The following is a 16,171-nucleotide window of genomic DNA, read 5'->3' as shown; positions in this document are numbered from 1 at the left end:
TACTTTTGAAATATCAGCAGTTTGTCACAGCTAAAATATGGTAATGAAATTTAAAAGGATGTATTTAGTTCCATGGTTAAAAATCAGCTTAATTAAAAGCTAATATCCAAGATGTGTGTGTGAGTGTGTGTGTGTGTGTATGTGTGTGTATGTGTGTGTGTGCCTTTATGCTTGCTTTCTTTCTCTCCTAGGATCTTGTTTTTTGAGAAAAAGTTCTTTTTTCTTCTCAGTTGGCTGAATTCTGTTTCATTCATTTACTTCTACGTGTCTTTCCTTCTTCTTGCCACCCTCCACTGTGTGAGGGACCTAAAATCATTTCTAACAGCCTGGGATTCCTTAAGAAAATACAGGTTTCCTCCCAGACTCCTTTTTGGGGAGAAATCTCTGTTTTTCCTTATGGAACCCCAAGAGTGCAATCAGACAAGTTTCTCAGTTCTTAATGCTTGTTTTTGTATTGTGTTACCTTTTTTTTTTTTTACTAAAATAGTTGTTACAACAGGTGCTATTCATGGATGTTTAAGATGCAAAAGGGTGTGGTTTAGACACTTAGAGAAATGTCTTTGTAGCCAAGTGCACCGTAAAAGCATTACATGTCCTAGTCTCATGAATCTCTCTCCTTTTGGAGACCTAGGATTCAGTGGAGCTTTGTGCAGAGAGCTCAGAGATCCAATTAAAAGATAGAGACTAAATTTAAAACTACCTATCTAAATAAAATTGGTCTCCTATACAATCATAAGGTAGATTTCTACAATTTCATGTTTGACTTGGTATCCATTTTTAATCTCCCTCTAGCACACCACTCTCTCTCTGTACCTTGAGATGTAAATTTTGCTATCTGATTTTCACCTAAGAGTTGTTGCTTTAGTATGCAAATTTAGGGCTATCTAGTTAAACAGGTCATAAGAAATTGGAGGTTGTGCACGGTGGCTCGCGCCTGTAATCCCAGCACTTTGGGAGGCCAAGGCAGGCGGATCATGAAGTCAGGAGTTCGAGAGCAGCCTGGCCAATATGGTAAACCCCATCTCTACAAAAATACAAAAATTAGCTTGGCGTGGTGGAGTGTGCCTGCAGTCCCAGCTACTCGGGAAGCTGAGACAGAAGAATCACTTGAACCCAGGAGATAGAGATTGCAGTGAACTGAGATCGTGCCACTGCACTCCAGCCGGGGCAACGGAGTGAGACTCTATCTCAAAAAGGAAAAAAAAGAAATTGGAAGTCTGAAATATCTAAATTGGAAGTCTAAAATATCTAAAATATGAATCTTTAAGATCTACTTTTATCTTCATGACTAATAAGTCTACATATTTATGTGTCATGTACATTTCACTACTAAAAATAAAGGAGCTGTAATTAATTGGATCTACAAAAGCATTTAAATCAAATACTTTATCAAAAAAACAGAAGATAGAAAAGTCCAAATGCTTTTTCAAGTTCATGTGACTTAAGAAAATCCTTAATAAATAAGTGTGTTTTAATTGTTGGTAAAATATAATTAGAAATGTCTTTAGAATTGTCAATTCAAATTATTGTTTAGATTTCTTGATCAAGCAGTTTAATATTTATCCCTGCTAAATATTATAAAGTGTCCAAATTTGGCATGAGAGTTATAAAGCTTACAACCCAAAACATGGTTATCTTTGTGTAATTTTTGTAAAAATAATGCATTGAAAATTGTTGGCTTAATAAAACAGCTAACTTCTGAGTTATTGGCAAAACAACAACAAGAAAAAAGTTATTTAACCTTAAGGTTCTTAGGTAAACATTGAAATCACAGGCTATAAAAATGATTAACAGAGAAATAACTTTAAATGATAACCATTTATAATCTAAAGTTATGTTACATTAAATATCTGGGTTATTTCCAATTTAAAAAAATATAGGGAGACATTTTTCCAAAAAATGTGTTCTTATTTAAAGGAAAATAATTTTTGTCTAATACAAACGCTAAAGTTTATGAAACAAAGTGAAAGAAACTAGTATATAAGAGAGATACACAGAAAGTTGTAGGTATAAAGAGGTATTTTTGGTAAGAAAAGTGGAAGGGAAAATAATTTTATATGAGAAAGAATCTTGTGTAATTAATTTTTTTTTCTAAAATGACCAGTTATTTAAGAAAGAGGTACCTTTAGGATAACACAGAAAGTCCAAGCATATCATAAATGATTTGTATAAATTGTAATAAGGTTTGTAAGAAGAGGATTTATGAGTAAAAAAAAAGTGACCAAATTTGCTATAATTAAAGGGAAATTATTTATAATAGTTATTCCAGAGATTGAGACTTGATATTAAAAAAACATTAATTCACTAAAGAATTGGTTAGAACAACATTTTCTTAAGGTATTGATTCACTCTTAATAAAATTACAAGAGATTTTAATTTTTTAATCCAAAAACTTTTATTGTGTCCCACTGTTTTCAGCTTTCTCTTTCCTTTGAGAAGAACTGAGATAATAACTTTCTCCTTCAACTTTGTCAACAGCTTCTGTAATTTTTTTCCCTCAGGTTCTGCTATTGTGGCCTGACATTAAAAAAAAAAAAAATGTTTTACCTTAAAGGTCTAAATAAAATGTTTTCTTCTAATATAACCCTCTGTGCTCTTGGCTTTAATTGTTCCATGAAACCAAGAATTTTCATTTATCATCTGGAACACACTCTTTCTATATCTAACTAATTCAAGTACGGTTTACGTTAGTTTTGATTGCATGTTATTTCAATGTATTCCTCATAGGAAAAAGCAAACATAATGTAGAATATCTTTTTTATTCTTTTTGTTAACTTGTCTAACAGATTTTACATTTGTCAAAATAATTCCTATGTTATTCTTATTAAGTTTTTATTTGCTTAGAAAAATTGAGATTTACAAATTTTAAAAATTAAGGTTATTACATCCATTTTACTTTCTGTATTGCTTTTAAAGTCCTAATTCTATTAAGTTTTCATGGTTTTTCTTTCCTTTCTTTCTTTTTTTTTTTTTTTTTTTTTTTTTTTTTTTTTTTTTTTTGAGACAGAGTCTTGCTCTGTCACCCAGGCTGGAATGCAGTGCCACAATCTCGACTCATTGCAACCTCTGCCTCCCAAATCCTAGCAATTCTCCTGTCTCAGCTTTCTGAGCAGCTGGGATTACAGGTGCACACCACCATGTCTGGCTAATTTTTGTATATTTATTAATAGAGTCTGGGTTTCACCATGTTGGCCAGGCTGGTCTTGAAGTCCAGACCTCAAGTGATCTGCCTGCCTTGGCCTCCCAAAGTACCTGCATTACAAGCATGAGCCACCGTGCCCAGCCTATTCTGTTAAAGGGCTTTTACTTCTGGGTCTAAAAAGCACACCAAGTCCTGCTAAATCTTAAACTGTAACACCAGTCAAACCCTCATCTGCAGACCCAGGAAAAGATGATAATCAAAATAAACTGCATTCATGAGACACAGCGCCAGGAATTAAAACTGCTGAACCCCTCTAATCCCAGGGACTGTCACAGAAGACATGTGTCTGTGAAATTATAAGGGCCAATTTTGAGAGATAAACTTAGTTCAGAGTTTCCATATAAATTACACATTAATATTATAGGTTGATGAAAGACCAGCATCAGGGCCCCTGTGTTAGATAAACAAGGTTCTTATAGCATTAACCCATTTTTTAATTTAAGAAAACATTAAAAGGTTATTTAAAGGTTTATGGAAATTATAGCTTATGGTCAAAATGATTAAAAATTAATAGATTTGTTTATAAGATTTGAGAGAGAGATTTAATTGGCCTCATGCAGTCTCTCTTAGGGCTCATTGTTTGGGAAATTAAGTCTCCTCTCCCAAAAAATAAAGATTTTTGCCTTTTTAAAAAAAATTTTTGAGTTATCACTTTGACTAAATGAATGATTTATTTTACAATGACCTATGAGCCTATATTATCATATTAAGTATTTTAAACTTCTGACATTTGACAGACTTTCCAAAATCAAATTGTAAAATTAGTACTTTGACTTCATATATTTATTAATAATAGCTCTCCAGAAGTCCAAAAGAGACATATTTGACTTATTTGGTATAGTAAAGTCATACAGGAAGCACTGTCTAAATAAACAATGACATTTAACCTTCTTTGGATTATATTTATGTGAATGTGTTATTATTATGTGTTCCAAAAATATATGCAATTCCTGTGATTCTAATATGTCTTAGTAGATGTTGTCAGTAGTAATTATGATTATTATATAAAATTGCTGTATGCCACAGAAGAAACCAAATTTACTTGTCAATGGTGTCTTTAACCATGGCTGTTCTAAGACTTTTGTCTTTCACAATTATTGTTTTACTTTGATCCTTTTATAGGACAGTTTGTAATCAGCTATAGAACTCTGAGGAGTACTCCTAAAAGATAAGTTTTTGATAAATTTAGATACAGCATCATTGGAATAGATGGGAAAATTTCCAGGCCTCTCATGGAGAGCTCATGTATTCATAAGTCTTGCTGATCCAATATTGAGCAGAACATGGAATTAATTGCATGGACCAAACTAATAGAAGACTGAAATAATCTTGTATAAGATTTTGTTTAAAACATTTGCTGATTGGTTTTATTTTTCAGAGTCAAGAAAACTTTCCTTTTAAGCTATTTACAGCTTTAACAATTTAATAAAGTGAATTTAGTAAATTCAGTAAAATTTGTTTTTATGAGCAAAATTTAAAATATAATTCCTTTCTCTCAACCTAATTTCTCCAAAATTTGAAAACTATTTTGAGAGTATTCTCAATTTATGGCAATATAATTATTTGCATAAGTTTAATAAGAATATATTTTCTTTTATCACAGGATGTAATTGGAGACACTAGTTATTTTACCAAGGCCTTGACTGGAATGACATTTTCCGATTGCCTTGAGAAAAGGAGGCTGACCTACAGAGCCAATAAAAGCCCCTTGGAAAAACTAGCCCCATATCTTATCCTTTACAGGGTCATGACCTGTGGTAAGTAAAGAATGTCACTTTTTGACTGGTCCAGGAACTCCAAGTTTTCTTAAGACCTCAGAAAGAGAAGAATTCACCCAATTCACATATGTATCTGCAGGCACAGTTAATCCTTGGCTAGGCTTCAGGCATTTACAAAGGTCTAATCTTACATTCATTGTGCAAAAAGATCCAGCAAAGCCATTTCACAAAAAGAGAGAGAGCTCCTATATGGCAAATGATTATTCTTGTTGCATTTTATACAACTAATTAAACCAAGTGTAAAAGTACTAAAATTTATTTTACCAATAAATTGTTCCTACTATGATTTTCTGTTTAATAAAACTGGGAAATTGAAGAGAGAAAAATTATGCTTCTATAAACTAGAGTACCTGTTGTTTGATTCTAGCCTTGCCTAAGGTTTATCAGTTTTTATTATTTTCTACAATTTGGAATAAATTCTAAAATTTTTCCTGACTACAAGTCTCCAAATAATGTTTTCAATTTTTTCTTTCTTTTCTCCTTTCATTTTCCTTTTCCCCCTATTTTCCAATTTGAAATTACTAAATATTAAGCTGTGATTTTCTTAAGCCATGGGGATGCAAACTAGACAACTTAAACTTCAGAAGAAAATAACAGAAACCGATTTATACACACAAACCATTTTCATACCTGCCTACTGACAACAAACTTCAGAGTAATATGGCCTACATCAGTTTTCCAGGATTTTTCCTTTTACTGTGTGTTTGTCTCTCTTCCTCCTCCTGTTTTTTTCTTTGCAGGACATAAGATTTCACAACCTGCTAAAAATGAGCATTCCTAATAATGTGGGATCTATTGGTCTAGGAATAAACCATCACAGCCATGCGAGATCAGACAAAACTCAAGACCAGGGAGTAACTTTCTTCTACAATGCTTTCTTCAAAAGATTTTAAAAGGAAAAAGGCACGGGTGTGAAAGGAAAATAAAAACTTGAGACCCAAATTCACTATGACATAAGAAACAAAATTAAGCTAAAAGCTGAGTTCTGCAAAAAGATGCCTTTCCTTAAGCAGATAGCTACAGATAAAAGGTTAAATATTTCCACAGGTAGCTAGTCTATGTTCACCTTATATTGTGTAAAGAGCCGATTTACTGAGCACAAGACAAATAAATAATTGACCATTCCCTTACCTGCTAGTTTTTCTCTTGCAACATGTGGATTCAGTAATGTGACCATACATTGCCACGGTCAGGCCTCTGAGCCCAAGCCAAGCCATCCCATCCCCTGTGACTTGTACGTATACACCCAGATGGCCTGAAGTAACTGAAGAATCCCAAAAGAAGTGAAAAGGCCCTGCCCTGCCTTAACTGATGACATTCCACCATTGTGATTTGGTCCTGCCCCACCTTAACTGAGTGATTAACCCTGTGAATTTCCTTCTCCTGGCTCAGAAGCTCCCCCACTGAGCACCTTGTGACCCCCGCCCCTGCCTACCAGAGAACAACCGCCTTTGACTGTAATTTTCCTTTACCTTCCCAAATCCTATAAAACAGCCCCACCCCTATCTCCCTTCGCTGACTCTCTCCGGATTCAGCCCACCTGCACCCAGGTGAAATAAACAGCTTTATTGCTCACACAAAGCCTGTTTGGTGGTCTCTTCACACGGACGCACATGAAACCCACTTTCTCCTCCAGCCTGCTTTTCCCCTTTAAGTATTTAAGCCCTCAAAATCGCCTTTGGAGAAAGACCCAGGCCTGTCTCCTGGGTGCGTCCTTCACCTGGATAAGGTAAACTTCCAAATTGATTGACACCTATCTCAAGTACTTTTTGGTTTACAACCCAATCTCTGTGGCCCTATTCAACTGGATAGGACTACAACTGTGAGTAAATTAAATATATATATATCACTAAAAGGTGACTATGATTAATTTCTTGCTTTCTTCAAAGACTTCTCTGTGGAGATTAAAAGGCTTTGACATGGGTTCCAGGGTTTTCAATTCACAACAGAGGCGACTGCAGTCAAATAACTCTACTGAGTCTTGGTTTCTTCATTTAGCACTGTGCTTAGCAGTACTTTTTCCCTGTTTATGAAAATACCAATATCATTTAATGCCTCATAATTTTGTGACAAAAGCAAAAGGCAGAAGTATTACTTTTACCAATTTGCAAATGAAAAATTAAATGGTCTTCCTAAGTCATCAATTAGATCTTCGGACTAGGTCTTTTGACTATTACAGATCTGTTTTCCATCAGCCTCCATTACATAGGTTATCAGAATTCATAATAATGCTGTTCTTTAACAAAAGAATATTTAAATAGATCAAGATTGTAAAGTGATTCACAAGACATTAATCTTCTCGAACTATAAGTCAATTCTAAGATTTATAGATCTTCTTACATATCTTTTTTCATTTTAATTACATTTATAAGTGTCTCTTGATCTATCAAGAACCAAAGGGAAGATACCAAAATATTTCTAAATGTTCCACATTAATAAACTCTTTGCTTTCCCTCTAAGATCTGGGACACAACAATAATGCCCACTGTCACCACTGTTATTTAACTTAGTAGTGGAAGTCCTAGTGTCGGATACAAAAGAATTCCTCTTCAAGGGTTTGGCTTGTTCAGCATCTTTGGTCTTTGTTCCCTACTTCCAAGGCCAAACTAACTTCCTTATCCTTTGTGCCTCCCTCTCTTGGTTTCAGTAAACAACTTTCCTGCCGGTCCTTATCTACAGAGCCCACACCTGCTACCCACTCTGTAAATTACCTCTCCCGTCACCACAGCTCTTCCCTCCAAAACTGCCCTTCCTGCCAGTGTAACCACATTCCTGTACCTTTCAAGTTAGCCAGTCAGGTTCAACTTAGATTGTGTGGTCCAACTCCAGCCAGCAGAGGCAGGACACAGTAGCAGGGACAAACTACGTTAGAAGCTAAAACCCCTTCCCGCCTTTGTTCAGTGTGCTCTCCTGGTGACCAACCCTGCAAGCAGCACCCTTCTGCAGAAGTAAATTTGCCTTGCTGAGAAATCCTTTAAGTGCTCCAATCCTTTTTGTGACTCCAAGCTTTACTTTCAACACCTAGCTAGAGCAATCAGACAAGAGAAAGAAGAAAAGGGTATCCAAATTGGAAAAGAAGAAGTCAAATTACCCTTGTTTATAGATTATATGATCCTATATTTGGAAAATCCTAAAGACTCCACAAAATTATTAGAACTGATGAACAACTTTGGTGAAGTTGCAGGATACAAAATCAACGTACAAAACTCAGTAGCATTTCTACATGCCAATAGTGAACAATGTGACAAAGAAATAAAAAAGCAATCTTATTTAAAACAGACACACATAAAATTAAATGCCTAGGTATTAATTTAACCGAAGAAGTGAAAAATCTCTATAATGAAAACTATAAAACACTCATGAAAAATTGATGAAGACATCAAAAAATGGACAAATATTCCATGTTCATGGTTTGGAAGAATCAATATTCTTCAAATGCCCATAATACCCAAAGCTGTCTATGAATTCCATGCAATCTCTATCAAAATACCAATGACATTCTTCACAGAAATAGAAAAATCAATCCTAAAATTTATATGGAACCATAAAAGACACAGAATAGCCAGAAGTATCCTAAGCAAAAAGAATAAAACTGGAGGAACCACATTACCTGACTACAGAGTGGCCAGGCACGGTGGCTCAAGCCTGTAATCCCAGCACTTTGGGAGGCCGAGGCAGGTGGATCACTAGGTCAGGAGATCGAGACCATCCTGGCTAACATGGTGAAACCCCATCTCTACTACAAATAAAAAAAAAAATTAGCTGGGCGTGGCGGTGGGTGTCTGTAGTCCCAGCTACTCAGGAGGCTGAGGCAGGAGAATGGCGTGAACCCAGCAGGTGGAGCTTGCAGTGAGCCGAGATCATGCCACTGCACTCCAGCCTGGGTGACGAGCGAGACTCCATTTCAAAAAAAATTATACTATAGAGTTATAGTAACCAAAACAGCATGGTACTGGCATATAAACAGACACATAGACCAATGAATCAGAATAGAGAACCCAGAAACAAATCCACACACCTACAGTGAGCTCATTCTTGACAAAGGTGCTAGGAACATTCACTGGGGAAAACACAGTCACTTCAATAAATGGTGCTAGGGTGAAACTAGACCCCTATTTCTAGCCATATACAAAAACGAATCAAAATGAACTAAAGACTTAAATCTAAAGACCTCAACCCATAAAACTACCTCAATAAAATATTGGGGAAACTCTCCAGGATGTTCATCTGGGCAAAAATTTCTTGAGCAAATTTCTTACCCCAGAAACACAGGCAACCAAAGAAAAATTGACAAACAGGATCACATCTAGTTAAAATGTTTCTGTATAGAAAAGGATACAATCAACAAAGTGAAGAGACAACCCACAGAGTAGGAGAAAATATTTGTAAACTACCCATCTGTCAAGGAATTAATCACCAGAATGTCTAAGTAGCTCAAACAACTCTATAGGACCAAATCCAATAATCCGATCAAAAGGTAGGCAAAATATTTGAATATACATTTCTCAAAAGAAGACATACAAATAGCACACAGGCATAGGAAGAAGTGATCAACATCACTGATCATCAGAGAAATGCAAATCAGTACTACAATGAGATGCTATCTCACCCCCAGTTAAAATGGCTTATATCCCAAAGACAGGCAATAACAAATGCTGGTGAGGTTGTGGAGTAAAAGGAATTCCTTGTACACTGTTGGTGGCAATAAAAATTAGTAGGACCACTATGAAGAACAGTTTGGAGGTTCCTCAAGAAACTAAAAATTGAGCTACCATGTGATCCAGCAATCCCACTGCTGGGTATATACCCAAAAGAAAGGGAATCCGTATATCTAAGATTATCTGTACTTCCATGTTTGTTGCAGCACTGTTTACAATAGCTAAGATTTGGAAGCAACGTAAGTGTGCATCAGCAGATGAATGCGTAAAAAAAAGTGGGACATATACACAATGGAGTACCATTCAGCTATAGAAAGAATGAAATCTAGTCATTTGCAACAAAATGAACTGGAGATCATTATGTTAACTGAAATAAGCCAGGCACAGAAAGACAAACATTGCATGTTCTCACTTATTTGTGGGATCTAAACATCAAAACAATTGAATTCATGGACACAGTGAGTAGAAGGATGGTTACCAGAGGCTGGAAAGGGTCGTGGGGGTGTGGGGGTAGGAGGATGGGGATGATTTATGGGTACAAAAAATAGTTAAAAAGAATGAATAAGACCTACTATTTGATAGTACACAGGGTGACTATAGTCAATTACTTAACTGTACCTTTTAAAATAAAGTATAATTGGATGGTGTGCAACTCAATGAAAAAATGCTTGAGGGAATGGATGCTGCATTGTTTATTATTTGCTTATTTCACATTGCATGCCTGTACCAAATCATCTCATGTACCCTATAAACATACATACCTACTACATACCCATAAAAATTAAAAATTAAAAAAGTTAAAAATAAATAAACCTTTATTCATCAAAAAATTCTAGCAAAGAAATAACTTCAATCAGATTAAAAACTGATTTAAATCAATATAGGGATTATTTTATTAATATTTTAATGTATGCTTCAATGGAAAAATTGTAATATGAGATATAATGTTCTTTTTGACAATTAGTGGCCTTTCTATACATAAAAATTTTCCATTAACTTATTTTAGTTTGAAAATATAAAACCCATTCTACCTTGAATCCATTACAGCGTCTTGTTTTCTTTTTCTCTGAAGATTCTGACTCTGCTGTTTTATTCAAATGTTGATGTTGGTCCATGATTAAACTACAGATACCACGTGAATGTTTTTAATTGTTGCTGATGCTTGGTTTGAAATGATCACCTGTTAAAAAAGAAAAAGTATAATTTATTTTACTTTAACAATATAAAATTTAAAAATAGGAAAAGCCACAAGCTTAATATCAATCAATCAATCATTCTCTAATATTCATTTAGGGCCTGCTATTTCCTGACCACAGGACTAGGTCAATGCTGGACACAGAGGAGGAAAGACACAAACTCCTAGCCTAAAGAGATTATAATTTACTTAGAAAAATAATTTTCATAGAGAGAAATCTGAAACAAGTAAATAATATAAAACCACACACGAGATTGTATGAACAACAATTTTAAATTATAGAAATTAAAATTTTTTTATTTTCTACATATCCAGATTACAAGATTTATGAAAGGAAATTTATGTTTACGTTATCCTTATAAGTTTATAAAGTGCCAAATGATGACTTGCACATAGTGGATACTCAAAATGGGTTGAAAAATAATGTAAATAATAATAATTAGGATAGCCTCAGTCAGTTTCATAGAGGAGATGCCTATGGAACAAGGCTCAGAAAGCAGATAAAGTTTGAATTTGTTTAAAAGAGCAAAATGTATTCCAAGTATCTCTCAGAGAGACTCTGGCCATGCTTGACCTTACCATCATCATGATCTTACTGTATTTAGGGTTTATCCATTTATTTTTCAAGAGAAAATACATGCGTGTAGTTGAAAATGCAAAAAAAAAAAAAAACAAAAGGCAAAGATTCTGCTTATAACCTTTGTCCCCTTATCCAGAAATCTGATATGCACTTTTTTTTTTTTTTTTTTTTTTTGAGACAGAGCCTTGCTCTGTCTCCCAGGCTGGAGTGCAGTAGCGTGATCTTGGCTCACTGTAAGCTCTGCCTCCCAGGTTCAAGCCATTCTCCTGCCTCAGCCCCCCAAGTAGCTGGGACCACAGGCGCAGGTGCATGCCACAACGCCCGACTAATTTTTTTGTATTTTTAGTAGAGACAGGGTTTCACCGTGTTAGCTAGCATGGTCTCGATCTCCTGACCTCCTGATCCGCCCGCCTCGGCCTCCCAAAATTCTGGGATTACAGGCATGAACCACTGCGCCCGGCCTTAATATGCGTTTTTAATTAAATACATAATGTTTTCTCTTTTAATATAAATGTAAGCATACCAGTATCACTGCACTCTACCTTTTTATCTTCTGTATATACTTTATATTAATAAAAGTCCTCCTCATTTTGCTTATGGTAGCAGGGTATTCTGTTGTTCATAATATATGTAACTAGTTCTATATTGACAACTATTTAGCTTATATCTAATTATTTCATATTAGAAAATGTTCTTAATATGTTATATGTCATTTTATGTGTGGTCACATCTGTAGGATAAATTCCTACAAGTGAAGTTTTGAAGTCAAAGTATAAGAGAAATCATAAGTTTGAGAGTTATTAAGCCCCTATCTTAAAGACCAGTAAAATGAGTCAACTTTTTACGTCAGTTGACTCTTATATAGAACAGTGGAATATTTATAAGGTTTAGAGATGTATTCTTGTTCATACATATATGCATAACACATATTTATGTATATAAAGTATACAAGCAGACACATAACACAGATATAGGTATATGTTATGTATATAGCATAGATGTAGATACATGCTATGTAGATATATGCTATGTAACTGCTTATATAGATACCTTAGATATGTAAATATCTAAGTATGTAAATATCAACGGTATCTATATAAGCATCTGATTTGTAATAGGATACTGATTATATAATATGTATGATATAGGTTATATGTACAATTGATTCTCACTTTTTGCAATAATTACGTTCCATAAAGTTGCTGGGAACACTGAATTTGCAAATATTAATCCATCATTCCTAGAAGAGATACAGCGTTAGGTGACTGTGTGGCTTTGGTCACAATATTTTCATCAACAGATCAATAGATAACTTTATACATAATGTTTTATGTATGTTTTTGTTTACAGACACCTTAGTATATACTGTTGATTCATTAACATTGAATTAGTGGCCAATAGCACTGTAGTTCATGCCTGAAGGAAACTTACATAGCATATGTACCTCTTCTGTCAGGCACTCTTGGAGGTGGGAACATGGGACAACACTTCAGGGCTATGCTTGAAGTCCATTTAAAACAGTAAACTCAGCATCGCAAAGCACAACTATGGAAACAATGTGGCGATAAATACACTGTGAAGTTTATAGTATGGGAGCTGAGACAGGAAGGCAGAGCTTCACTTTGTTCCACTTCAACTGGAAACAGAGCAACTCAAATTTTTCGCCACTCTGCTCATGCATGCCAATGATCACAAAAGCCCAGCAGTATTAATTTTGGTGTCACAAATAAATTTTAGTGTTTAGACAAATTTTCTAATATAGAATTTGTGAATAATGAAGATCTACTGCATATTTTATGCATTAATTTACTCAACAAGGGTTTATTGATTCTCTATGTTATAAATGTATAAAAACCATAAATATATATCATGCATATCTAGTGGATAATGCATGAATATGGAAAAATCAATATCTGAAGATATTATCACTTATGTATATGCGAGTGTATATAAATACACTCATGAATGGAGAAACCCACACCTATGTATCTCTAAGAGAAGTTCAATTATTCCACTTTTTGTATGTGTTTTGTAGGTGAGGTGAGGAAAAAAATCAATAGTTTGGTGGTCTCAAGGTAATAAGCAGCCCCTTAATAAATTTACACCACTTTTTCCACGAGTATCTCTGTTTCTTCATAATTTAAAAGTTGGAAAATATTTATTTTTTACCAATTAATTCTATAATTGCAAATATTTTTGAATGACTTGCAAGGTAGATAGTCTTCCTTCAGCTTTAGTTTTCTTTTTCCTTATACTAAACAAATATTCTTGAAGGCTTGAAGACTATTATCTCACCACTCAAGCCTTGTTTCTTTCAATTGATTAACTTCTAGTTGTCCTGTCTTCCAGCTTGCTTTCTTTCCTATGCATATCATGTCCATTCTTGGAATCATTCAAAGATCCCTCTTACAACAAAAATAACACTTCCTATTTGAGAGTCTTCACAGCCTAAATCAATCCATGTTTTTAGTCCCATTTCCCAATACAACCATAAGCACTTGCAGACGTATGGAACCACTGTCCCAAGAGAAAAGCTCTCTACCTTCATGTATGTTTTCCATTCCTGGAACGTCCTTCCCTATCTCTTGGCTGTAATGTGGCTCCAAATCACACCACTTTAATGTTTCCCTATTTACCTCTAGTTGAAATAAACTCTCTCACCCTTCTGTACCACTGGAGAACATACCCGAATAATCATTACTTTTTTCTGTTATTTCCTCTACTTTCCAAGACAACTATTCCACACCTCTCTCTTTTATGTTCAGATAAAATACCCATCCAGAAAAATAAGAAATGTGGGCACTTGGTTCCTCATCTCTCAGAAAGGTTAAATTGTATCAAGTAGGCTGGGTGCGGTGACTCATGCCTGTAATCCCAGCACTTTGGGAGGCCGAGGCGGGCAGATCACCCGAGGTTGGGAGTTCGAGACCAGCCTGACCAACACGGAGAAACTCCATTTCTGCTAAAAATACAATATTAGCTGGGTGTGGTGGCGCATGCCTGTAATCTCAGCTACTCTGGAAGCTCAGGCAGGAGAATCACTTGAACCCAGGAGGCTGAGGTTGTGGTGCGCTGAAATCGCACCATTGCACTCCAGCCTGGGCAACAAGAGCCAGACTCCTTCTTAAAAAAAAAAAAAAAAAAAATGTATCAAGTAAGTACAAAGTACCTAGAAAACTTGAATATCAATTTAGTCTTGAATAAATACCACAATTTTTATTTCATTGTGGCATTTTAAGCCTTATTTAGAAGCGTTTAATATATTTTGCTCTGAACATATTATTTCTGAGTTCCAAATTATTGACATAAATAAATTTTGAGGACACAATATGTTTATAGACAGAGCCACATGCATTTGTATGTAGCATTGCAACTCTTCCCTGAACAGAACAGGTCAGTTCTTCACAGTTTGATTGGGCTGAAGTAGAGGGCAGAATCTTACCAGCCTCTGCTTATTTCTGTTAAGCTTTTCATATTTAAGGGGTTATAGAAAACCAGTGCAGGCCAAGTGACCCAGTTTCAAGCATGTACCTATGGAACTGAGGAGGATAAAAGGGAAAACAGCATTTCCTAACTTCTTAGATTGTTCAGAAGAGAGACTTTCTGCATCCCCACCTTACTTTCACAATAAAAACAACTGTCTTATCAGGGAAGCCACCTTCCTGAATGGGTGAAGGGGACCATTATTTATTGAGCTGTTAATTCTTTCCAAGAGCTGTGCCCAGAAGACTTTTTTCTCTTATTTGAACAGAGATAAAAAAGTTATCTAGAAAATCTCTTTCACCTCACCCTAAATCAAACTTGAGTTGAATGGAGGAAAGTGAGGTGATTAAGTGACTTTGAAACATATTTTCCACCCCTCCACCCACCCACTCCTACTTATCCAGTTAAAGTGAAATCAAAGAAATAGGGAGCCTGGTATAGTAATTCTATACAGTTTATACAAATAATTATCTTATAGTATATTTTAAGAGAGTAACTAGAAGTCCATCCTTTCAGAATTCATGTTTCATTTGTTTAGAAAGCAATAGAAATAGGACTTCAAACTTTATTTTTCATTTTATAAAGGTATGATTTACTCTAATTTATTTTTGAGTATATAAATCTGAGGCTCTTCTATTTCTAGAAGGGATTTTTACTAGGCTTTCAAGGCTCAGAACACAAGTGTGGAGAAGATGCAGAGCATAAAATTTGTAATATTTATCATAACTACCAAAAACATTTTCACTGAAATTTGTTAAAATTTCTTGCATAAAAGAAATGTTTTAATTAGACAACCTTGACGGTTCTTACCTGGACTTTGAATGCTACAGCAGCTGCAACAAGTCCATCCTTTTTCTGATGTGAAAGTCTCACTTTAAATGGTTAGTTGGCTTTTTGTTTGTTTGTTTTTATGAGTCCAATGATGATTAACCATCTTATTAGGTCATTGTCCTAGGCAAATAGAAAAAACATACCTAGGTAATTCTAGGAGTTCACCCCAGAAGCCTATCTTTCAAAGGTTTTATTAATAATTTCTCAGAATGTACACATTATTTTATGTTAACATTAGAAAATAAATTATTTCTGGGAATGATTTATTTCTTATTCAATTAAGTTGGTTGCATAAGTTTTTTTCTTTAGAAATACAAATACAACACATTATCCAAAGTATTTAAAACTATTCCAAATAGAAAATATGTCAAGGTGATTTTTTAAAATGTCCCTATGTGTTACATTAGCATTCAAAAAATAAAACATACCCTCTTTGCTAGTTAC

The 16,171-nt window shown here is 34.8% G+C and overlaps 1 protein-coding gene across 2 annotated transcripts in view; it reads right to left on the bottom strand.

The window, feature by feature from the left end:
* The window catches only part of LOC129010613 (solute carrier organic anion transporter family member 1B3), a 103,224-nt gene extending 87,377 nt beyond the window's left edge, over positions 1-15,847 (bottom strand). Inside the window, exons 1-3 of one of the 2 annotated variants that reach the window (XM_054445101.2) lie at positions 15,707-15,847; positions 12,845-12,958; positions 10,670-10,818 (exon numbers count right to left, since the gene is read on the bottom strand). In XM_054445101.2, the coding sequence (XP_054301076.1) occupies positions 10,670-10,753 (84 nt within the window). In that variant the 5' untranslated portion in view covers positions 10,754-10,818; positions 12,845-12,958; positions 15,707-15,847. Of the gene's footprint in view, positions 1-10,669; positions 10,819-12,844; positions 12,959-15,706 lie in introns of those variants that run through there. The other variant, XM_054445102.2, reaches the window with a different exon arrangement.
* Between the last annotated feature and the right edge of the window lie 324 nt (positions 15,848-16,171).

The sequence above is a fragment of the Pongo pygmaeus genome, chromosome 10 (assembly GCF_028885625.2).
Source record: "Pongo pygmaeus isolate AG05252 chromosome 10, NHGRI_mPonPyg2-v2.0_pri, whole genome shotgun sequence".
Lineage (NCBI taxonomy): Eukaryota > Metazoa > Chordata > Mammalia > Primates > Hominidae > Pongo > Pongo pygmaeus.
Note: the sequence above shows the minus strand (reverse complement) of the source record. Positions and strands in the feature narration are given on the sequence as shown.